Below are 23,906 nucleotides of genomic sequence, written 5' to 3' on the forward strand. Positions count from 1 at the left end.
GTGTGTGTGCGCGTGTGTGTGTGTGTGTTTAAGGACAGAGTGAGCTCTCCACAACCAGCCCTTGAAACCCTACTTGTTGCAGTGGTGCTTCAGGTGCTTCTTGTAGCTGTCCTCCTGGAACAGAGCGTCCGGGTTGCAGCCGGCCAGCCAGTCAGCGTCCTGCACCACTGGGTGGGCGCTCTGGGCTTTCACCTTCTTCCCCTTCCTTCCCCTCGGCACTGGGGCTGACAAACCTAGAATCATAATAATCACAATAATCACAATCATCGAAGCAGCTTTTTACAACCCCAATTACAGTGTCAGAATCAGATATTTCGACAGACAAGACAAGGAAATACGGGGTCCAGGTTGCACCACAAGGGTACCCGGCAGGTGTCTGTAACCCCGCAGCACAAAGAGCACGAAGCAGACCTACCGGAATGATTGACCAAGGCGCGCGTCTGGCCGTCAGCCGTGGGCGTGATGAGGTCCCAGATGAAGCTTTTGATGTTCTCATCCCCCTTGTAATGGTTGAGACAGTACACGAGGATGGTTCTGCAGATGGTTTCCACGTCTTGCTCGGTGAGCTGACGTTTGTAGCGTCCGTGGGAAAGGATGTCTGTCCACCGTCCCCAACTGCAAAGCAAACGTCCAGCATGCAGATGGTGCCTCACTTTAGATCTGGGCCTAGGCTTTCAGTCAGCTCGCAGAGTTACGAAATCCTGGGTCAAAACTAGTAATTTTACATCAGGTGACGGGAATGCACCCCCAGGGTCGAGAGTTAAAAGCACCCATTCCGTGGATGTTGCCACGGAAGCAACACCCACAGGGCTGACATGGGCTTTCTCGGTCAGACTCGGGCAGTGGCAGTGACTTTTAGGACATGAAAGTAAGCGGGATCTGGGCACGTTACATCGTGCTTCACTCCGACGTGGCTTGTATGCTTCGATGGTGACCAAGCGTCTGAGATGCATGGTGCACGAGGTGGGTGCGAGTGACTTCTCCCAGGTCAAGGATGCGGTGCTCAGGAGGGTGGCCGCACTGACCCACCCCAAAGGGATGCCACAATAATTAATGAAAGACTGTGAACATGGTCAAGTTTCCTTTTGAAACAGGGAGTGCTAATTCCAAATACAAGAGACAGCACTCAGGAAAAACGTTCGGCCAAGCGTCAGGGCCTCGCGTGAAAGGGGCAGGAGAAAGGGCTGTGGACAGAAGTGCACAGAGGGCACAGAGGGCACAGAGGGCACACCGCCGAACCCGAACTGTCTAGCTAGGGCTGCAGTCCCACGCTACACGCAGTGCTGTGCCCTTGCACCTGGGCACTGTGCTCCTCACGGATGCTGTCTGAGCTGCGTCTTCCCCATGCTATGGCTGACTAGGCCCCCAGGGTGGTACTCAGGATAGGAACGAGCCACTCCACTGCCTTCTTCCTGACCTCCACTGAGAGCCGTGCACAACGGGGAGCCTCAGCAGGGGGGAGCACAGTGCTGGCCCAACACGCCCTGCTTTTCACCCCAGCCTGGTCCCTTCTGGCTATTACGAGCTTCTCTGTTCCTCAGATCGAAGGCTGGCCCTTGCCTCTAGGCCTTTGGACACACTGCTCTCTCTGCTGGAAACTCTCTCCTCCTCCCTGCCTGATGCTCAGCACTCCCTCTCACCCTGGCTAATACATGACACCCACCGAGTCACCGACTATACACGGCACCTTATATCGAATTCCTTCTTTTATTTCCCAAGCCCTGGAAGTCAGGAGAGAACACCTGAGTTGGGTCTTAAAGGAGAAGAGACGTCTGAACAGAGCATCCCTGTCGAGGCACCATCGCGGCTTACCGCATGCCTACTTGTTCACCTGCTTGCCTTGAGACGGCGCTGCGACGATTCTGCTCATGAGGTCCCTGGTGTCTGAGAGTAGTATCCTAGCACAGTGCCGAGTGCAAAGTAGGTGTTCGATATACAGTGATGCCTACGGGAGGCGGCCAAGGCTGTACTAACAGACCGTATGCTCCAGACATACTTCTGAGCTTCAAGAGTTATCAAGATGTCGCATTTCTAAAATTACCAGCAAAATTCCCAACTCTGAGCATGAGGCTGAAACATGGAAGCAAAGTGCACGGAGGAAAGGGCTCACGCGGGAAGTCTCTCTGCCATGTGAGAACAAACAGGAAAAGATGCTCGGCCGGCAGATAATTAGTGGGAGGGACACGGCTACTGAGACATAGGATGGACCTTAGCTCAACTTCATTTACTCCATAAATAGACTGATTCAGCGCTCATCGTGTGTCTGCTGGCACTGCACTCTGCTCCGAGGACACAAAGAAAGAGCCCTGTCCTCAAGGAGCTGCTACCTGGGTCTCAGCAGCAGGAGCCAACCACCCGAAGTCATGTGCGTAACGGAAAGTGCAGCTCAGACTTCCAAGTGCAGGGTACACTGGATGTCAAGGACGGGACAGGTTGGGCAGATCGAGGCTGTGCGCTGGGGGTGGGGTTGGTTCCAGGCGGCGGGAAGGGCTTGTTGAAAGAGTGTGGCACATTGAAAGACACGAAGAGGTCTGACCTCACAGAATAAAGCTGGCGTGCCCACGGAAATAGCCAACAGGTGAGACAAAGGCCAGGTAAGAGCCTGTCTGCCACGTAAGCAGAATGGTTTCCACCGGAAAAAATTTATCAAAGATAAAATATCAGATCAATAGAAATATTGTTTTGGTGGCATTTTTTTTTTTATTTGAATGGAATTTGCCTGCTAGAGAACTCTTATTTAGAGATTCAGACTTTTGCTGAGCATCCTGACATTCAAAGCACTGTGTGGGGTGCCACAGAGATTCAGAGGCGACACATTCAGAGAGTTGAAATGACTGCCTGTTCATGTTTCAGATGAGTTCAAAGAGCTTTACAAGGGAGATGACTGCCTTTAATAAACTTTTATTACAAAATATACTAAAAGATTACTATAGCTGTAAACTTTATGTGAAGGTAAAGGAAAAAAGATTTTGTAATTTTGAGACTGGCCTGAGTTATTAATAATCAACAAGTGAATTTGGATCTGACATAACTCCTTAAGAGACAAACCTGTGTGCCTTCAAATCCACGAGGACCTGAACCACTCTGAGGACTGTCAGCAAAGCGGGCGCCGTCAGAGGTGCTGCCCAGTTCACTTGGCTATGCTACGGGGAGTCACAGAAACCCAAACACGAACATTGTTTTCCTATGCAAATAGGGACTCTAACCATTTTTAAAATAAAATTCTGATTTTCACAGGCGTCTCCATCTCGCTTACCCGTAGACGAGCAGATTCTTCTCGACTCTGAAGCACTCGCTCCTCGCGTAGCCCTGGGCCCTGTCCTGGGGCCGCCGGGGCTTCACGCTCGGCTTTTCCTCAGAATCGCTTTCCAGGTCTGAGAACTCCATCAGCTCGTCTTCCTTCACCGCGCTGTACAGCCTGGTCTGCTTCCGCACCCTCGGAGTGTCAATAACCAGGTTGTTCTACAAAAGATGGCGGATAATATTCGCGACTTCTGAAAACGCGACTCTGGGTTGGATCAGATAGAGTTTAAATGGAACCTCTCACTCACCCTCCCATTTAAGGCATCAATATCCAATTCCGCCTTCTTAGCCCACTTTTGCCAGAAATTGGGATCATCCAAGGAAATATCTGTCCTATTTCCAGATGCGACAAAACTGGCCTAAAGGAGAAAAAAATATGCATTACTTTGAGATGCTTTTCTCAGAGGTAAAATGCAAAGCAGATTTCATCTATTCATTCACTCAAACATGTATGCGTTCGTCCACTGCCTGCCAGATGCTGCGGTGGATGGGACTAGGATGGAGACCGTCGCCCAGGCAGCTCAATGACCAGGGGCTGAGACAGATCAGGAAACAAAAGATGACCATGCAGCACGATTGATGGTAGGTAACAAAGGTCTGTGCAGGTGCAACTGACATACGGAGGTCCACGCAGGGGTGGCGGTGGGGGCACAGGCAAGGCATTGCTGGGAAGGCGGAACAGGCCTTCAGAAAATGCCCGGATCAGACTGTTAAAGCTCAAAGAACAAGACAGCATGTGGAAACATTCATGGCAGAGCATGTGCAAAGGCACAGAGGAGAAGAAAGGCAATCGACTGAGTCACGTGGCTGGGGATAAGGGCGGTCAGGGAGAGTGGCCAAGGAGCAAACAGGTGCGGCGGGCGGAAGCCAAGTCAAGCAGGGCCCTGTGTGTCCTGTTAGCAGAGTCTGAACTCTGTCCCAAGGAAGCAGTAGATTCTCTGGAAATGGGAATAATCTCGAGATGGACACGATCCTGTCCAAAGTCACCTGTGTCTCGGAGCCTGGAGGGTAGGACAGTGTAGACGGGCTACTGTAGTTGAGGGAGGAAATAATGAAGACCGAAAACAGCTCTAGCAGAAAGGAATAAAGATCATTCTTTAAAAGGCAAAACTGAAGGAGTCAGAATCTGAGTGGATGTAAAACGTGGAGGAGGAGGAGGAGGAGGAAGCCGGGGAAAATGTCAGCATCCAGCTTTGGCACCTGAATGGTGGTACACAGGTGAGCAAATAGGTGTGTGTGTGCGTGCTTGTGCATGCACAGAGGGTGGAGGGACAGGGAAGACAGCTGTGGCTTTGCACACACTAAACTTGGACGTGCCTGTGAGGACTGAGGAAGGAACCTGAAAAGAGGCAGTGAGAAGCTGAGTCACAGAGCCCAGAGAAGAGCAGCGCGGACAACTGTTCACATTCAAAAGGAGGGAGCTGGACCCTGCCTCACAGCGTCACCACACACAAATCCACTCAGAACGGCTGCAAATGTCGGCATAAAAGGGAAAACTATAAAATTCTTAGAAGAAAATGCAGGAGCGAGTGTTTGTAACCTTAAGTTAGACAATGCACAAAAAAAATCACAAATGATAAAAGAAAAAATGAGTAAACTGCGCTTCATTAACATTAAACACCATTAAGACTAGAAGAAAATATTTGCAGATTGCATTACCTAATGAAGAACTTTAATCCAGAATATACGGAGTATTCTTAAAGTTCAATAATAAAAACACAAATAACTCAGAAGATGAACAAAGGATCAGAATAGACACTGCTCCAAAGATGATATCCATATGGCCAACGAGCACATGGAAGGACCCAAGACAGCATCAGAAAAATGCAGATCAAACCAGAGTGGGCTATCACTTCACACTCACTAATACATGACTATAATCAAAAAGTCAGACGATAAAAACTGTCGCTGAGGATGCGGAGAAAACAAAACTCAAAACACTGCTAGTGGGAAAGAAAACAGTAGAGTCACTTTAAAAAATGGCCTGGAAGTTGCTCAAAGGTTAAACATGGAGTTAACATGACCCCGCAACTCCATTCTTTGTGTATACGCAAGAGAAACGCATAAAAACTTGTATGCAAATGTTCACGTTATTTATAATAACCAACACTTCACTACCAACTAACTAATAAACCCCAATGTCCACTATCAACTGGGAAATGAGATACAGACATGTAATGGACCATAGCTCAGGCCGTAAAAAGGAAGGAATTACTGACACATGCTACGCTATGGGTGAACCTCAAATACATTATGCTAAGTGAATGAAGCCAGGCACGAAAGACCACATGTTGTATGATTCCATTTATAGGAAATGTCCAGAGTACGCAAATCTGTAGACGCAGAAAGTAGATTAATGGTTGCGAGGATTTGGGGTGTGGGTGGGGGAGGAGGGGAGCTGACTGTTAACGGGCATGGGGATCCTTCCGGGGTGATGGAAATGTTCTAAACTTAGAGGTGGTGGCAGATGCACACATCTGTAAATACAGTAAAGGCATCCAATAAGTGAACTCTGTGGCAAGTGACATTTCAATACAAACGTTAAAAATGAACATGGAGAGTGGGCCTGGGTGTGGAAGGGTGGACCCGCATGCAGGTGATGCCTCAGAAGGGGCTCTCGGGCAGTGGTGACCTTCTCCAGAGCTGGTCTGATAAAGACGTGGGGGAGGGGTGCACGCTGGAAGTTGAAAAATAAGTAGAAAGGGAGGCAGCAGAGACAGCTGGTGTAAATAATGCCTCTGTGGACTTAAGCTGTGAGAGACGACTTACTGACTTAGGGAGCTGAAGCCGGAGTTAAAGACAGGGGAGCTCTTTCGGATAGAAGTGCCCTGGCTGCTGTGACCTGCGTCTCAGGAAGGGGAGGGAGCAGGGTCAAAGGCACAGGGAAAGGGTCAGCCTGGGGGGCAGGGGGAGGCATATTTGAGGGCGAGGCGAGGGTGACCACCAGGTGCCAAGTACATAGAACAGAACCCAAAACACAAACAAAGAATGTTTTATGCATTAGGGGCTCCACGGGGAGTTAATAATTACTTAATTCGAAATATAAAGCAAACATTACGCATGCATCACACGAGTGCTTTACAAGGTGCTGGATGTGAACTCCACTGCACTCCCACAGAAAACCTGCCTCCAGCTCAGCTCGCACCTTAGCAAACGTGGAGCCTTTCCCTTCGGACTCGATTGTGATGGTGTGGGTTCGCCGGAGGAGAATCTGATCTATGTCTTCTTCGCAGAACTTAGACCCTTCATCCTCCTCATCCATGAGTGCACCATAGGCCCCTTTTCGTAGAAGATCCTCTATTTCTTTCTTGGAAAGCTGTTGTACCTGTTTTAGAGAAATATTTAAAATAATTTAAAACTGAAATGTCTGTAGACTAAGCAAACGTTTTGTTTTCCTCAAAGAGGGGGAACCTGATCATAACAAAGGAAATGAGAGGTCAAAATATTGCTTAAATATTGAGGTTAAAAAGCAATCGGATGCTGGGGGACTGCTCACTGTCAGCCTAGGGGCCGGAGAGCACGGTGGGCGGGGCCGAGCACGGTGGGCGGGGCCGAGCACGGTGGGCGGGGTGCGTGCTGCTCACCCCGTTCGCAGCGCTGTCTCGTCCGCTCATGGACTGCAGAACGGCCTTATCCAGACCGAGCTTCAGGCTCGCCTTGTCGAACATCTCCCGCTCATAAGAATTTCTTGTAATCAGCCTGTAGATTTTCACAGATTTGCTCTGTCCTATTCTATGACATCTAGCCTGAGCCTGGAAGAAAAGGGAAATTAATGGCTACCAAAGAAATACTCAATTGTCAGTTATGACGGCATCTGTTCCAATAAACAGAGGTGCAGTGTAAAAGAGGGTTAACATACAAAGAAATTACTTTTACATTATTAATAAATTGATTACTGGTTGGTTCATTTGCCCGTATCATGGGACACCGCCTGAGTGACTACATGACTTTAATTTATTGGTTTGATGGGGGATTCTCTGTCATAGTAGAATGACTTTATTAAAAAAAAAAAAAAAAAGCACCAGTAAGATTTTTTTGCATGTTTACCTGGAGATCATTTTGGGGATTCCAGTCAGAATCAAAGATGATGCAGGTATCAGCAGCAGTTAGATTAATGCCTAAACCTCCTGCCCGTGTACACAGGAGGAAAACAAACCTATCAGAATCAGGTTTGGAGAATCTGTCAATAGCTGCCTGGCGAAGGTTGCCTCTTACTCGGCCGTCGATCCTTTCATATGGGTACCTGGAAAATGTCAGTATTAACAGGTAGGCCTGACAAATGGCTACAATGTACTTGTTTTTTTAATTTTTAGGAAAGTAATACGATTTGCGACATATTTTAACAGAATATTATTTATCAGAAATAATTGCAAATAGGTTTTGTTGTAGTTTTTCATACAATTGATTGAATGCCCCAAAACTACATTTTATTTTACTTCCTCTCCAGTGAAACATCTAAACCCTAAAAACAGCTGACACCTCTAACTGTAAAATAACACACAATTTCAACGTTAGGGAAGAAGCATTCTCCCTTAGTCAAATGAAAGAAATGGAAAACAAAATTGCCCACAAAATCATGCAGAGTCTTTCCATAGTCACTATACAGAATAAATGTCATGCACATCTATTGCTTTTTAAAAAAGACGTAACACATTTTCCCTACTCAGTCCCCTCTATCATAAATGTCACTTCGAGGTGAACCATGTAGGGACCTGGGAAAGGTCGTTTTTTATTTCCCTTCTATCCCGTGGTACTGTGGCCCTCACCGTCTCTGAATGAGGTAGTCTTCCAGTATGTCCAAGCAGCGCACCATCTGGGAAAAGATAAGCACCCTGTGGCCACCAGCCTTCAGTTTTGGCAGCAGCTTGTCAATCAGCACTAGCTTGCCAGCAGCCTGGATCATCGCCTGGAGCTGAAAATCTGGAGAGTCTGCATTGTGTGTTTCTTTAAACTCTTCCAAAATTTTCTCTTCAGCACCTGCAGAGATTGGACAGCATAGCGTGAATACTGTAAAAGGTTTTTATTACTAAAAACAATGAACCTGCTTTCAAAACCCACTGCAAACTGTAGGAACCGGTATACTAAACTCGTTTATGAACGTGAATTCATCCACTTACTCAAGTTAGGTCTACACAAAACCAGGAAAGTACAAAAGGGATCAAAGTTTTAAGCACAACACATTTAGGCATTTGGAGGGAAAAAAACACATTTTCCAACAAACAAATGTTTGCTGATTGTAGAAACTGAATTTCAACAACAGACTGTCAAGCCAGAAGTGGCAAAAACAAGCCAAGGGCCAGATACCTACAGAAAATTTGGAACCTAAATTGCTGAAGAAATGAACTGTTTACCAGCTGAATATAAACACAAACAACAAAATCTGTTCCGAAACTAAGGAACAAGGGGATAGGGTTCTAACAATACAGCGTAAGGGCAGCAGTTTGTGATTATAATTGCATAATGATACAATGAAGGGACTGCAACAGGAGGGAATTAATTTTTCAGGATAACTTTCAGGGATTTTTTTAAGGGGATCTGAACACGCATCTTCTATTGAAATCTCTAAATCTCCCTCCATATTCATTCTCATCTGATAATTTCATAAGGTACAAAAATTCTACCTTAATTATGCAAAGCTCTTAAAATTTTAAAAATAAAACAAAACAAACTCTGTTTCACGTAAAACTTCTGTGCCTTTTTCTGCTTGTTCAAAGACTTGAGTGCATCAGAGAGGAGCCTCAGGAGCATGGCGTCTTCCTCACTGCTTCCTCCCCTGACCCCAAACACATGCTTATCCAGGAAGCGGCAGGCTAAGCTTCCTTCGACTGCTTAGGTGGCTTAACTGGAATTATGCAGCATCGGTCTGGCCTCCTCCCACCTCTGGGGTTAATCAGGGCATGACTGCCATGCTCAGCTCCTCTCCCGAAGGAGGGACACAGTCACCTATTCTTCAGAAAATAGAAGCAAACAAATCCATCTGATGGGGTTGGTTCCCAGCCTTAAACTGTGCCGGAAACTTAAAACTATTCTCCTTACCACTAGTTCTAAACATGTGCACTAATTACTATACACGAGATGGGGATACGAAATGGGGATACAGAACCTTGAAAGGGTTTTAAAGTTCAGATTAGTTAGACCACCACGGCCACTCACACAGTACTTCTGCAAACAGCGGCAGATGGAGCAAAAGTGCCATCTTATTTCCATTTTAAGGGCGCTTGTAGAAATTAAGTTATGACATGGTCATATGCAGAAATACAGCTTATTAATTATTAATCAACAAAGAATCTTACTGAGAACAGATTAAAGTCACTTAACGCCTTTACCAGGCACTAAGGCCTTCTGCAAAGCACACTGTTACTTCTTATGAAGGGGGACTGGCAGAAAAATGCCGCTGGGTCAGAATTGCTAGTGTCTCCCCCACTTTTCCACATGAATAACAGGCTAATATTCAAGATTTTCTTCTAAGGGGGAATAAAGGCAAAGGTTTTACCAGGAAAGGGTTTTAAAAATGTTGTTTAGGAGCATTAGCAGAAATGTTCTGGAATAATGTTTTTCAAAACATAAAATTTAGAAATCTAGGTTCTAGATTCAAGACAAGAAGGTCCTTGGGAAATAGGAAAAATAGATTTAAGTCCATATATTACATTTGGTCTTTTACCATTAACTCTTCGCATTCAGGAAGAGACAGATTTTACTCTCAACAATATTAGGTAGTTATTTTTTGTCCTATTAAAATTATAACTCATCATCAAAAATAGTGTTTTAGCTAAAAACAAGTTAATGGTCAATGAAGTTTTCAAAAATGAAATAATTATTTTGACAAATCAGACATGTTTGAATCATTTTAGTAAAAAATTTGAAAACAAATAATTCCGTCGAATTAGCAGAAATTTTTTCATTTTAAATTTATTCAGTGATGAGAAAAATAACTTTTTTGCTTTTTCAATGTCATCAATAATTTATCATCTTATAAATAGCCAAAATAAAATACATTCTTTCTCACCAGACAAAAACTACTGCTGAATTAATCAATTCAGCTCTTTGTTATGAATTCAGGTTCTTAAAGTGGCAACCAGTTTATGCCAATAATACTTCATTTAAAAACATCAGCATACATATTTCCTATATGATTCCTTTAGCACTATATTTATTATGGCCAGATGAAGGGAAGGGAAAGGGTATGAAAGGTATTGGGGAAGAAAGCAATTTTTACCTTCTGATACCACAGCCAAATTTTCAAGTTTAGCAATTAGATTTACCTTGATGTTAGATGGTAAATATCAATGAGAAAATGAATTGGAAATAGGTTAAAAGCCAAAATACGTAGTTTGTCGGCAGTGCCCTAAATTACTGTTTGTACTACATTTAAAAGTGTGTGTGTGTGTGTGTGTGTGTGTGTGTGTGACAACTTGAAATAAGTGTGGAATTGTGTCCACTTTAACAGTCACTGCAGTACTGCAATGTTGTCTAGCTATATTAGCTACAAACAAACAAGAAATTATTTTCTTCTGAAGATTACCAGGGGAAAAAAGTTACTATTTTCTCTCTGAAACTCATTCTATCGTGTAAGCTTCAGTCCTGTTTCCTTTCTGCCCACTATGCACTACATTTCTCCATTCCTGACAATAACAACAAATAACTCAAGTCACCCCTAACCATGAGGGGGCTTTGACCGAGTTTTCGACATTATTTTTACTCTCGCATAGAGATGTAAAGTCAAACACCCCATTCTAACAAAGCTTGTTATTCTAACAGTAACAGTAACTCCATTTACGCTACCCACTTAACTCTTAGCAAGCACGACGCTGACTAGCAATGCTAATCAAGTGCTCACAGCACACCGAATACTGTAGTTCCAAGCCTTTAAGCGCTGCTGCTAACACTCATTCAAATATTTCTCATGTATGTGCAGTTTGGGTTCTGCCATCACTTCTCTTTTTTTCCTTCTGCTTTGCTTATGTTTCCAGACTCAACATACGCTAGTTGTTTCTATGTTCCACAATTACAGAAATGTGCTTTGTTGAACTAAACTTTAGTTTGACTGGGGCTGTTTTACTCTGCCACGACCAATACGAATTTCAGCGTGAAATTCAAATTGAAAACTTCCCTGTATCTGCTCAATAAATGTGCGCAGAATGGGCTTCAGAAAACCTTCCACTCCAGGCTGTGGTGAGAATGGGCAGTGCTGGATTGGAGCAAGCTCTGTGAAACACGACCCCTACCTAAGTTATCCAGGGAGTCCTAACCCCGTGTGTGTGTGTGTGTGTGTGTGTGTGTGTGCGCGCGCGCGCGCGTGTGTGCATGCGCGCACGCACATGTGCGCTTGAGATTTTTTTTTACTAGAATTTCCCATCATAAAGACACATAAGCATACCTGCTTAACAGACACTTCCTAACTTGTTATAAGGACAGAAAAGCTGACTTCGAGGTGTGACCAATTAGAACAACTGCCACCGATCCAAACCTGAGAAGTCCTAAGAGCCTCCTGGAGAACAATGAATCATACAGGATGACCCTGGAGAGCAATCAGCTATGGAAAAACCCACCAGCTGTGTTTTGGGGGAACGCCCACCTCACAATACTCAATGCATGTAATTAGCATGTAACCAAACAAGGTAAACTTGATGGAGCTGGGAGTGAATATCTAACAACCACTGCTGAGATCATCCCTTTCACATGCGTCCTGCTGGCAGCATTTAATCTCTTTTGTGAATGCCTTTTCTTTCCCCTTGGAGGCTACGATTTCCTCTTTTTTTTTTTTTTTTTTACCAGATAGTAAATGCAAGCATGTGTGTGTGCGCGCTTGCGCGTGTGTGTCCTTACTTATACCATCGATGGCTCAAAGCCCCAGTTCCATCTCCCCAACTCGGGAACAGGCTGGCTGACACTCACCATAATGGCCGTACAGGCTCTCAAACACATGGTGCTTAGCAGGTTGGCAGCATTAAACATATAATTACCACACATGATACCCTCTTTAGAAGACAAAGCAGAAGCGCAAAGTTTGAAAAGGAAATTCACTGATGTCACACCATAGTAATGACCTTAGGTGCTACGCTGAGACTGTCTTCCAGGTGCGGACCATTTTTCATTTAGTAACAGGAACTTCTGGATCTGAAGTGGCTGATCCACGTGTAAGTTATAAAAGAAGGAAAGATTAGGAACTCTTTAAATTAGCTGCCCTTGAACCTCATGGATTGTGATAAAGACAAAACCAGGCTTTGTTCCTTCTCTCCTGGAAAAAAGCTGATTGTTTTGTTGGCCAATTATAACTGTGCACAAGCACCTCCAGTTAGCCGGCCACCACCTTATCTTAACCTGTATTAACTCCTGTCTGGACTACATCAATAGCCTCCTAGCTGGTGGTTCTGCTTGTCTGTCTTTCCTGACTCCCATCTGTTTTATAAGATGTTGCCAGATCAATCATCTGGAATCACATTTCTAATCATTTCTCAGCTTAAACACCAGCCGTGGTTCTCCAACGTCTACAGACTCAAGCCAAAATTCCATTACCCGGCATTTAAGGCTTTCGCGGCAGGGTCCCAGTACGTCTAGGTTCACCGTCCTACGATTATTCCCATGGACTTCACACTTTGGGCGAGTTCCCCTTCGTTTTCGCGCCTCCTTTTCTTTGCTCGGGTTATTGCATCAGCATGATGCCCTTCCTTTTTCTAACCCTGACTGGCAAAACCCTTCCCACCGCGTAGGCTTGTCTCAACGCCACCGCTAACGGCTTTCCTTGGCTCCATCCTGACAAACTGATGGCTCTTGTATTCTCCAGAGTATCTTACGCATCACGGGCATGAAATATTAATTCCTTTAATGATTTCTGCAAGTATATAATACAGGTTTTTACTCCTATCGGTTATATAACACTATCAATTTAGTTGTGAAAACAGGAAAATCATAAAGTATTCATTAGTAACAGGGACGAACTATTAGCCAAGCCTTAAAATAATCTCTCATTCTTAGGAAATAGGTGCTAAAGGTCTCTAGACTGAGAGGAATTTTCTCCTACAGAGTCTTGAGACAGCTAATATCTGCTTTCTCCAACCAAAGTTCCTCTGTAACTTCTCTGCTTTAAACACACACACAGAGAGAAGGAGGGAGGGAGAGACAGAACGTGTGCACGCAAGAATATCTCCATCGAGGGCTATTTCTCTTTCATTGTTAGCACTTTTGATGGTTTTTGGCCATGGGGCACTAATGCCTCCTTTTATCAGGTGAGACATAGATGCCAGGATGTAAGAGGAAGGTGAGGTGAGGTCCTGCTTCACGATCAGCAGGAGCCACTACAGAAGGAGGCATCACAAAGAATAGGAAGCCAGTGATACTCACACTCAGACGACAGGATACAATAATGACTACAACCCATAAAATCCTCAGTCTGGAGGGAGAAAAGGATTTCCGGTGCTTTGATAGTCATTAAATAAGTTTACAAACGGCCAAGCTTACCGTTAATAAGGTATGGATGATTGCAGCACTTCCGTAATTCCATCATAGTGTTTAAAAGGTTAGGTACGTTAGCTTGGCCACCACCTTTGGAAAGAAATGTAAAATTCTTCTCCAGGATGGCTCGGTAATATTTCTTCTGAATGTTTGTTAGCTCGACTTCAATAATAGTCTCTTCTTTGGGGGCCAAGTTCTTTTCTACATCCTCCTTGAGACGTCGCAACATCATTGGCTTTAGAATAGCCTGGAGTTTTTGCACCTAAAGAAAAGGACCTTAAGTAAATACTGGTATCATGATTTCCTTGCATGTGAAAACATATCTACCATGAAAAATCATTATTATCCTATTTATTTCCCATTCGCTTTCATTTGTCAAAGCCCAGTAAAGGGTCTGAAGGCACTAATCTTTCATGACAGAAGTGCAATGAGGAAAGGCGCTAGAAAGCTCACGTATCTACTGGGTGGAGAAAAAAACGATATAATTTATATTTTTAAATAGTTAAACATTAAACCCTTGCCGTTTCATGGGTCAATCGTCAGTCACATGACTGGAATACAAAGTAGACGAGATAAGTACCTGTTCTTCTGTTTTCAGATCACCAAATTCTTGCATAAAGGTGGTTTCTGAAGGAAAGCGACTTGGTTCCAAGAAATGAAGCAAGCTAAAGAGCTCTTCCACGGTGTTCTGCAGTGGGGTCCCCGTCAGCAGCACTTTGTGTTCCTACAGGACAAGCAACTGATCAGATCGTAACAAAAATAGTTCCTGAAAACCAAAGCCTCTCTCTCAATAACCATGCTCCTACTTCTACACATTAATTCAGCACCCACCCTGTGTAAAGTATAGAAATTAGGCACAAAAGTGGAGATTCAAAGAAAAAAAAAAACATGGTCTCTGCTTCAGATACCTATGTGGAGGGGCCTCTCGAAAACTGTGCCGACGCTGTTAATGTGTCTTGTCATTTCGTCTCTTCCTAGAGTTACGAGGTCAGTATTTCGGTGCCATGGCTTCATGAGTCCCCTAAGTCTCAAAGCTTTTTCCCCACCAAAGTTGAAGACTTTTCCTAAAATCCCTAGACTCAGATAAAGCTTACACGACTCTTTCTGTTCTTTACATCAACAGCACTCTCGTCTCCCCATCTGCTTCCTGCATGACTCACATTGGAGACAAAAGAAGTTCTTCTATATGCAACAGCACAGAAAAAACTATTCTGTTCTACAAAAATGTCGAACTAGCAAAGAGGTCAGCTTGGTTTTAAATACCACAATCACTTTTTTTTTTAACAGATGCTATTTCTAACTTTGTCTCTTTGAACCAAGTTAGGTGGTTCTTAAAACAATTCTTCCTGTTTACGAGCTCTCTCTCCAGCTTTCCTTACGCATTTGTACCCTTATTCTTCTACTTCTACATGCCCAACGTGGAGGAGCTGTTTGGCAGTGATCAGTCCTAATGACAGTGAGTTTATTAATCTCAAGGGCCTTAGATTGTCTTCTGCTTTGGCCATCTGATACACAGTCCAGCTTTCGAAACTATTTCAAAAAGTGATCATACCTTCTAGTAGGTTCAGAAGCAATATTCTGACATAACTTGGAATCTGACAAGACTTGCTGGCCAAGCAGAGAGTATATGCTCAGTAAACACTAAGGTGAATGATATAACTAAGGACATACTAATTTTCTTAATATCTACTATGTCTTATCTGTCAATGAACAAAGAGGTCTCATTCGGAAGGTACATAGACCACCATCATCTTCAGACTCATTAAATTCATAAAGAGTAAAGAGTCTGCAAATCAATTTGAGATTTTTTGATGTGTAATCGTATTGGTGGGTGACGTGGGCCACAACCCCGAAATACTCGAGTCCTGAGTTACTTTATCTGAGACTTAGAAAAAAAAAATGCTGTCACAAATTTAGGAAGAGTCACCGCAGTGAAAGAGCTGCACTGAGACCGAAGACCGTCTCCTAGCTTCTCACGTCCTTTATTACTGAGTTAAATTCTGAACCTCTAACCAAATACGTCAGGAAAAGTCTTTTAACTTATTAATTTCAAAATAAACTTATTTTAAAAAAGGAAAGAAACTCCATTTTTATGTGGCTTCCCCTCACAGGCTGTTTAAAGCCAGTTACACCAAATGATCATTTACACACGTGACCCTTTTATAAGTTTTCATGTGAGCAGTAGAGTAGAACCAGGCTTCTATTCGAAAGCAGGTAGCTATGAAATAACACAGGATTAATGCGCCGCCTATCCCAAAGCATCACATGAGAGACTCGGCTATCGAGCTTATCACTTCCAACCTCCACTATGCCAGCAGATAGGCTTTTGGCTTGAAAACGTTACCATTCTTTTTAGCTCTGATGGAGTGATGTCCATTTACTTTCATTTCAGCAGACTCTCTTAATTTGTGTGAGGCCTCCTGACAATGAAAGATGAGATAATGGAATCAATGAAGAACTCCTACCACCTCCAGAGAAGTCCCTCCTTGCCAGAGAAGGACAAGGAGATGACTCTGCTTCCTAGAGGTCCTGTGGAGGACAGTGAAGACCATAAATGACCCTCGGCACATCATCTCCCAAGCATCTCCTCTGACGAGAGAGCTGAAGATGCACACTGCTCTCTCCTTTCTAAGAATGCACTTGAAGATGATCTCATCAGGTGCATTTTCACCTGAGTCTGGTGCAGGTAACAGCAGTTCCTTATGACCTGCTCCATAGCTAGATACAGTTATTATCTGCTATTTTCACTGTGACTTATTCTAGGAAAGAATAATAAAAAGGCACGTGTGTACGTTCTGATGATATTTATTTTAAAGTAAGGATTTAAAAACCAGGCAGTGACCTGTTCAAAACTGGACATATACAATTATATTCTAATTCTGAACAATGATTATGTGTATTCCATCTTGAAAACACCTCTTCTGAGATAAAGGTTCTTGATTATCAGAAAAACAAACATGTTGTTCATTTGCTAATCAAGCTTCCCAGTTGGTGAGCCATGAATGCGTTACAGTTAAGCCAAGTCCTTGAGGCAGCCGGAAGGACTGTGAAAGTCCTCAGCCCAGGACTGATTGGTTACCTGTGGCAGTGGGCAGCCTTCTCAGCTTACCCGGTGTGACATACAAATATTATCATTTTCTGTACATGTCATTATGTGAAAAGGTTAGAAAACATTGCAATATGTAACCAAAAAATTATCTGAGTAACAGATTCTAATCTATTAATGAAGTGTTACTATAAACAACAGAAAATCCTTTGAAGTCTCCCAATGACAATTAGATTGTTTGTTGACAGAGTTCAACTAATCTGTGCTTACCAATGGAACAGTCTCCCACCCGGAAACTATGGACTAAGAATAGAAAACAACTTCAATAAAGTTGGGTGACTATTTAACCTTCAAGAAATGATGCTCTAACTGTCCCTCATGTAGACCACTGGGAGGATGGGGCCCTAGTCAGAAGATATAGTTAGATATTTCATGAGCATTAGTGGCTACCTGTAAATCCAGGTTTACTTCAACGTAATGCTAAAGTACCACCTAAAGAGACCAAATACAGCCATGAGTTTCTCTTTTCCATATGCTTATCCACATCTTCAAGAGCAATCATCATTTTTATGTGTTCTAATTTGTTCTGTGGATTGGCCACCAAATGATATGAACTGCTTTCAGAAAAGTCTTAGGATAGCTTTAATAATAATTCATTAGGGAGAAGAAAAGAGAAATCCCATCTTAAACAGAATAATTGAGGAAAACTTTTTTCTTTGAACAAAACTGGGTTTTGTTTTTACTTGAAAGAATAGCTGGCTAATCTGATCCCCTTCATTTAGGAAGAAAGAAGCTGCTTTCAAGAACACGCCACAACAGAAAGCTTTAAAGCATTCTTTTCAGTAGTACCAGTTGTCAGTAAAAAATTTATGGCCATGAACATATAGACTATGCCTTCCCATCTCAAACTCTCAATTAACAAGAGATCAAATTAATCTAGACATCAACATTAAAGGGATTAAAAAAATATTTTTGTACTCTCTTGAAACTCATCAAAATATCCAAGACAAGCTAAATGACAAAAACTTTGCTTTTAAAACATACATTAAAAGTAAAAACAAGTGATCAAAACCCACCTCGTAAACTACAGAGTGAAAAGAAGCCTGAGAATGACTGAGGTCATGTCATATGCTATGAAACCACATACATAACGGCCTGGAACGGAAAATCGACCCAATTCTACCACTTCTACGAGATATTATCCCATGATACTCCCACTGAAGAAAATTCTAGAAAAAATTAATCAGGAAGACCTGACTATCTCTTAGAAAGCAGGAAGAATGTGAGATAGGTGTGGTCTAAAACTGCAGACCAAAACTATGCCCCAAACTTCGGAGCTTCTGCGCAAACTGGATCAATTCCAGATATTGGCCAGATTATGACAACTTGCAAGTACAAGTACTACTGGCCCCGGTATGCCAAAACCTATGAGATCTGGAGCATAACTGGATCATAATGGCGGCATTCACAAACAAAAGGGAAGAACAAACAGTTTAAAACGATTTCAGTGAAAATATCATGACTACACTCTGCTGTGATACAACTATGCAGAGATACCAGCCAACGATGTAAAAATCAGGACGACAGCAGCCACTTTTGAGTAACGGAAAGCTCAGCAAGATATATCACAATATTTGACAGGCTTTGCGAACACCCTTCCCAGATACCAGTCAAATTCAGAGCAGCGGGAGCACTGAGTCAGTAACAATTCTGTTCGGGTTCAACGGAATCACCAACTGATCACTGACCAAGTCCATCATCTTGAGTCCTTCCAACAGCTTGCAGTTTCTATTCTTCAGCCGGTGGGCTTCATCAATGACGACACAACGCCATGGAATATTCCGTAGCTCAGGACAATCAGTCAAAATCATCTCAAAGGTAGTAATGATGGCATGAAACTTATAGGACCCCTTTATCACTCGACCCTACAAGAACAACTCTGCGTTATTATTTAGCATTACAAATTACATTAACAACTTTGAGAATGAATAAGACATGAATCGACCCCTTTGGGAACAGCTTTATCTAGGTAACACTTAGATTTTGTTTTCAAGATTATCTGGAGGTTTTAAGCTGTTAAGGTACAATAAGGCTTTAAAACTTTTCTTTCTTAAGGAAGTTAGAAAATTGTTAGTAAAAGTTCTAATCCAATTTCCCTACAGATCACAAGCAGTTAAGTGCCACTAAGTGTGCCCATTGTAGTCATGGCCTACAGATCCCAAAAGGTGAAAGGCCAAAAGGATTATGTAACAAGCTAACTTTTAAAAAAAAATTTTCACTTTCTAAAACTTTTTACTTTTTAAAACTTTTGAAACCTATTTTTTTTTATTTTTAAAGCACTAAAATGAAAAAAAACCTCACTTAGGATAGAATTTCCTACGTCCAGTTGTAAGACTTCCATTTACTACCTATAGCTGAAAACTATTTTAGCACCTACTATTCTTCCTTCTCTATCGTGTCATTTATAATTTTAGTATCACAAAGTAATTGCATACAGGTAACTAGAATAAGTAAAAATTCAAAGTAATTACTACTAAGAGCCAAAGTATAAATTCTTCCCTTTGGACGTATGTCATTCAATATGTCATTCAATATTACATGCCTAGTATTTTTCAGTTCTAGTAATAGTACAACAATATTCTTTCTATTCGCATAATTAATAACACTTTTTGTTTCATTTTCTCTTAGTATTACAAAGAAAGCCAATCAGAATAGCAACATGTTAAATGGTTTTCAGTGGTATTCCGAGGTAAAACACTTCATTTTGTTTTTTAATCTAGTAATCGGAATGACCAAAGCTATAAAAATAAAGAGCTGTAATCATGAGATGCAGAAATATAATAAAAAAACACAAATTGGGTAAGAAATCTAAAGCAAAGTTCTCAATTTTGCAAAATCTAGATCTTTCCCTCAAATCACTGAGACCATTTTAATTCCCAACGCCTTAAAATGCACGTAATAAACATAAGGAAGACCACCTATGATGTTTTACCTGGGGATCTTTGAAGTACATTTCATACAACTGAATGGTCCGACGACTAGCTTGACTCCCATGATACACAACCACGTTCAACTCTGTCCAGGTACGGAATTCCCTTTCCCAGTTGGGGATTGTGGACAATGGGGCAATGACTAAAAAAGGGCCATGGATTCCTTTCAAATATATCTCATAGAGAAATGTAATGGACTGGATAGTTTTTCCCAAACCCATTTCATCTGCTAAAATGCAGTTTCGCCTTTGGAAAAGAAGTAAAACAAGGAAAGTTTAATGAGTGCAGATATTAGTCACTGCTTTCACAAAATATATATTCTTATACTCACAAATGCCTATCTTAGATGTTCTCTTAGATTCAGAAAAATACATTTTCAAAGAAAATCCTCTGAGAAATAATAATTATATATATACTTCTATGAATCTCTGAATATTTGTTGAATAAATAGGTAATAAGCATACTTCAATGCTTGCTATATTTTACAATTCTTATTAGAAAGTTAAAATGTTATTTAAATTATATCTGAGCCCTATTTTCAATAACTACAAAGGAAAAGAAATATAGACATTGTTTTTAAAGGGAAGGAAAGATGTTTTACGTACATGTTGTACCAATTGAAAAGTAGCCAGTTTACTCCCTCCAACTGGTATTCCCTGAGTTTGTTATTGTTTTTATACTCCCTGGAACTCTCTGATTTCTTCCAATCATCAGCAGGAGGTCGCTCCTGTTTCAAATATAGTAAATCCCATTAGTGGTTTCTCAAAGACCATACCACAGTGCTATTTTCAAATGAAGTCCTCTAGCATCAGCCGATTCTTACCACACGCTCTGTTTCCGGTTCCCTGGACAGTAGTTTCTCAAACTCTTCGATCTTTGCTTGATCTATGTCCTGCCTTAGCTCCCACGTGCTGTCTTCATAAGGCAGTGAGCACCACTTCACCAGATAGTGAGTCACAGGCTAGGCCAGGTTTAAATAAATCAGAAATGAATTCATTTGACCGAAAACTATATATATGTAAACTACATATGTTTTCAAAACATGCTCTACTTCATTTATCAATAGACACATCTCCGGCAACAGTAAGACTGAGTTGGTAGAAGTTTTAAAAGTAGGACCAAATAAGCCCTAGTTACTGAGTCTCAAAGTCTAAAGAAAATAGTATTATTAAGTATTATCGGACAAATTAATTTTTATCTAAATCACGTTCAAAATTCAAAAAGTATAAAGGAATAGCTAATAAATAACAGCTGAATTTGAGCCTTATTCTTATCTGTGCAATGCATTCACCAGGTTCTGACTTTTATGGGAAATTATTAGTGTATTTACATATTTACATAATTGGCTAGTTTCTTAAAGAACGAGAAACAGGCTGGAATTTATTAGGACCTCTGCGTTTCTCTTAAGAGAGCCACTGCTTGTATCCAATTGCTTTAAAACGCCGTGTTTGAGCTCTAGAAGACAGGAAAGCGCTAGAAGAATGGAGAGCAAAATATTTGGGGTAATGCAGATCAGTGGGATTTCCTTTGTCTTTTCCTCTGGAAAATACGTGGGTTTGCTGACCTTCATTTCAGGACCAAGGTACACTGACCTGGTTGTGGTGTTAAAATCATTTGTTGTATATGTGACTAGCTATGCCATGAGACAGTTTTTTTAAGTAAAAGTAAGCAAAACTAGAAAAGTAAAACATCATGTTACAGATACGGTCTTTATATTATCTTCTGTACACCACATTAAATGAAGTTCATCAACCTTGCCAAGGATGTCCAATGTTAAATAACACGGAACTCCTTTCTACTACCAAGGCAGGGAGAGTTGTGCTACATAACATAATTATACCAAAATGTGCTGAATTCTTTTTATTGATCGTATTCTGGCATTGTACAAAATATCAGTGTATTTGTTTTGTATTGAAAATTGATTTCTTTTAAAAAGCTCTCAGACTAAACAGAAAACACATTTAGCACTATTAGGTCATAAAACTAATAGTAAATCAATAAATTTCAGTTAAATTTAGACCACGTGAGCCATGATCCAAGGCTCTGACCAGGACCAAATCTAGGATTCCACGATCATTCTCAGTCAACACACATAAGCTTGTCTGAGTCACCGCCCCCGAATCCAAATGATCTTCTGTTACCTCTCCCCGGTCATCTGTGCTACGTGCAAAGTCCATTATCCGGTCGACCTCCACATAATCTGGATTAAAAAGCTCATCTTCAATCTGCACCAAAGGAAAAAAAAAAAAGTTAAAATGTTTATGTAATTCCTGAGAGCAAACACTATTTCACTTTTCATCAGGCAGTAATATTTTGGGTCACGGCAATACAAAATTTATATCTGGCAAATTCTATTATAATAATTGAAATGCTACAATTTAGCAAAATCATTCCCCATGAGGAAATCAGATTTCTCAGACTTTGTTAACTGGGTCTTTTAATTACTGTGTGAAACCTTTTTACTATGAGAGAATGTTTAAGAATATTTTAAATGAAGTGTGAAATTACAATTCACTAATGAGCAATCCAAAAGGCGGATGGCATGCAACGCAGTTAGCATTCGTGAAGCTACAGCCTGCCATACGCGGAGGCAGGCCACGCACAAGAAGTGCTCCGGGAGTCCCACAGCCACTGGAGTCGGCGGATGCCTTACAGCATCATTCACAGAATGTTATTCTAAAGCTAAAGACACTGAAACCGATGAATTTCACATTTTAGTGTGAAATGTTTATGACATTTACTTGTCAGTGCCAATCAATATTAGTGCCTCGTTTGAATATAGTTGTGTTATTAAATGCGTGTTCTAATGATTACTTATACTGAACACAGATCATTTGACTAAAAGTATTAAAGATAACAAAATGAGGCTTAAATAATTGGGTTATTTAGCCGATATATTAACAATCTTTACAAAAGCAAAGTGATAATACTCGTTTGCAAAGTTTCTCATATAAAAGAACAGAATACGGCTCAAAGGGAAATTAAAGACAAAGCCATACTTTAAAAAAGTCAGAGTCAGGTAAGTTAGAAAACAAAAGTCACATTATTACGTATTCCTATAGAGTAATTTATCAGTAATACAACTGCACTAAAATGCTTTGCAAAGACATATGACAAGTCCCTTAGGTACTGTCCATATCCCCTAAACTGCAGGCTGAAAAGATAAGCTGTTCAATCACAGTTGGCTCGAGGATAACAAACCTTCTCTGGGCTACTGTGCCCATCAAAACACCCGGTTCGGATGCTCTGAACTGTGAATTATGAAACAAAAATCAAAAATACAAAAATGTGTTTCAATTGCCTCTGGCCTTCACACAGAGTTGATTAGTGAGGCAAAAAATTCATTGAAATGTTCAGTTCATTTAAAATGTTAATATATTAATGCACTGGCTTTGTCAAAAGCGTCTAGATTTGGTCATACAATATGCATGTATTATTCCTATAAAGCATAAACTCTAAAACTTTCCAGAAACTAGGTTTTGATGACAAATGCTCTCTTTAAGACAACTTGTTCTTAACCCAAAGCTTCCACTGCTGAATTTCAATACTTAACTTTACTCCTAAACACTTCTACTATCCTTCAGTGAGTAATCTGTGCATGCCATCATGCATGTGATGCAATCTCCAATTTCAATAATCTCTTTGAACAGAGATTTTAGTTGCAGCAAACTTATAAGGAAGCCTAAGTGACACAGAGAATGCAAAAGTAGTCATAACTTTGCATGGAAAATCTAAAGCCAGGACCATCTATGGGATACAGCAAACACACGTGTGTGTGCGCGCGCACGTGCGTGTGTGTGTGTGAGAGAGAGGGAGAGAGAGCGAGTGCATGCGAGCAAGTGAGCGAGAACACGAGAGGAAGGGAATATCCTTCACTCGGGTCAAAACTTAAGATTTCTAGTTGACAAGTTACCAACAAGATAAAGTATTTCGATCTTAATACAGGTGACTCACAAAGACCCACACAGATAGGGTACAGAGCTAGGGCCAGGAACAAGTCCTTAAAGGGCATCTGACTCCAGGAAACACAGTCCAAATGAATTTAATAAACAGAACCAGGATTCAAGACTGTGGGGGAAGTTTCCATAGCACCCACCCCTTTTCCCTGCCACTAA

The 23,906-nt window shown here is 41.7% G+C and overlaps 1 protein-coding gene across 5 annotated transcripts in view; it reads right to left on the reverse strand.

The window, feature by feature from the left end:
- Nucleotides 1-23,906, reverse strand: part of CHD7 (chromodomain helicase DNA binding protein 7) — a 173,469-nt gene that overhangs the window by 21,051 nt on the left and 128,512 nt on the right. For all 5 annotated transcript variants that reach the window (XM_039868868.1, XM_039868864.1, XM_039868865.1 and 2 more), the window contains exons 9-23: nucleotides 21,933-22,016; nucleotides 20,615-20,752; nucleotides 20,397-20,518; nucleotides 19,794-20,037; nucleotides 18,550-18,726; nucleotides 14,336-14,479; nucleotides 13,762-14,017; nucleotides 8,070-8,280; nucleotides 7,351-7,546; nucleotides 6,888-7,055; nucleotides 6,449-6,628; nucleotides 3,552-3,662; nucleotides 3,257-3,462; nucleotides 416-615; nucleotides 74-233 (exon numbers count right to left, since the gene is read on the reverse strand). In XM_039868868.1, the coding sequence (XP_039724802.1) occupies nucleotides 74-233; nucleotides 416-615; nucleotides 3,257-3,462; nucleotides 3,552-3,662; nucleotides 6,449-6,628; nucleotides 6,888-7,055; nucleotides 7,351-7,546; nucleotides 8,070-8,280; nucleotides 13,762-14,017; nucleotides 14,336-14,479; nucleotides 18,550-18,726; nucleotides 19,794-20,037; nucleotides 20,397-20,518; nucleotides 20,615-20,752; nucleotides 21,933-22,016 (2,597 nt within the window). The remainder of the gene's footprint in view (nucleotides 1-73; nucleotides 234-415; nucleotides 616-3,256; nucleotides 3,463-3,551; nucleotides 3,663-6,448; nucleotides 6,629-6,887; nucleotides 7,056-7,350; nucleotides 7,547-8,069; nucleotides 8,281-13,761; nucleotides 14,018-14,335; nucleotides 14,480-18,549; nucleotides 18,727-19,793; nucleotides 20,038-20,396; nucleotides 20,519-20,614; nucleotides 20,753-21,932; nucleotides 22,017-23,906) is intronic.

Source organism: Pteropus medius, unplaced genomic scaffold (assembly GCF_902729225.1).
Source record: "Pteropus medius unplaced genomic scaffold, Ma_sr-lr_union100, whole genome shotgun sequence".
In the NCBI taxonomy this organism is placed as follows: domain Eukaryota; kingdom Metazoa; phylum Chordata; class Mammalia; order Chiroptera; family Pteropodidae; genus Pteropus; species Pteropus medius.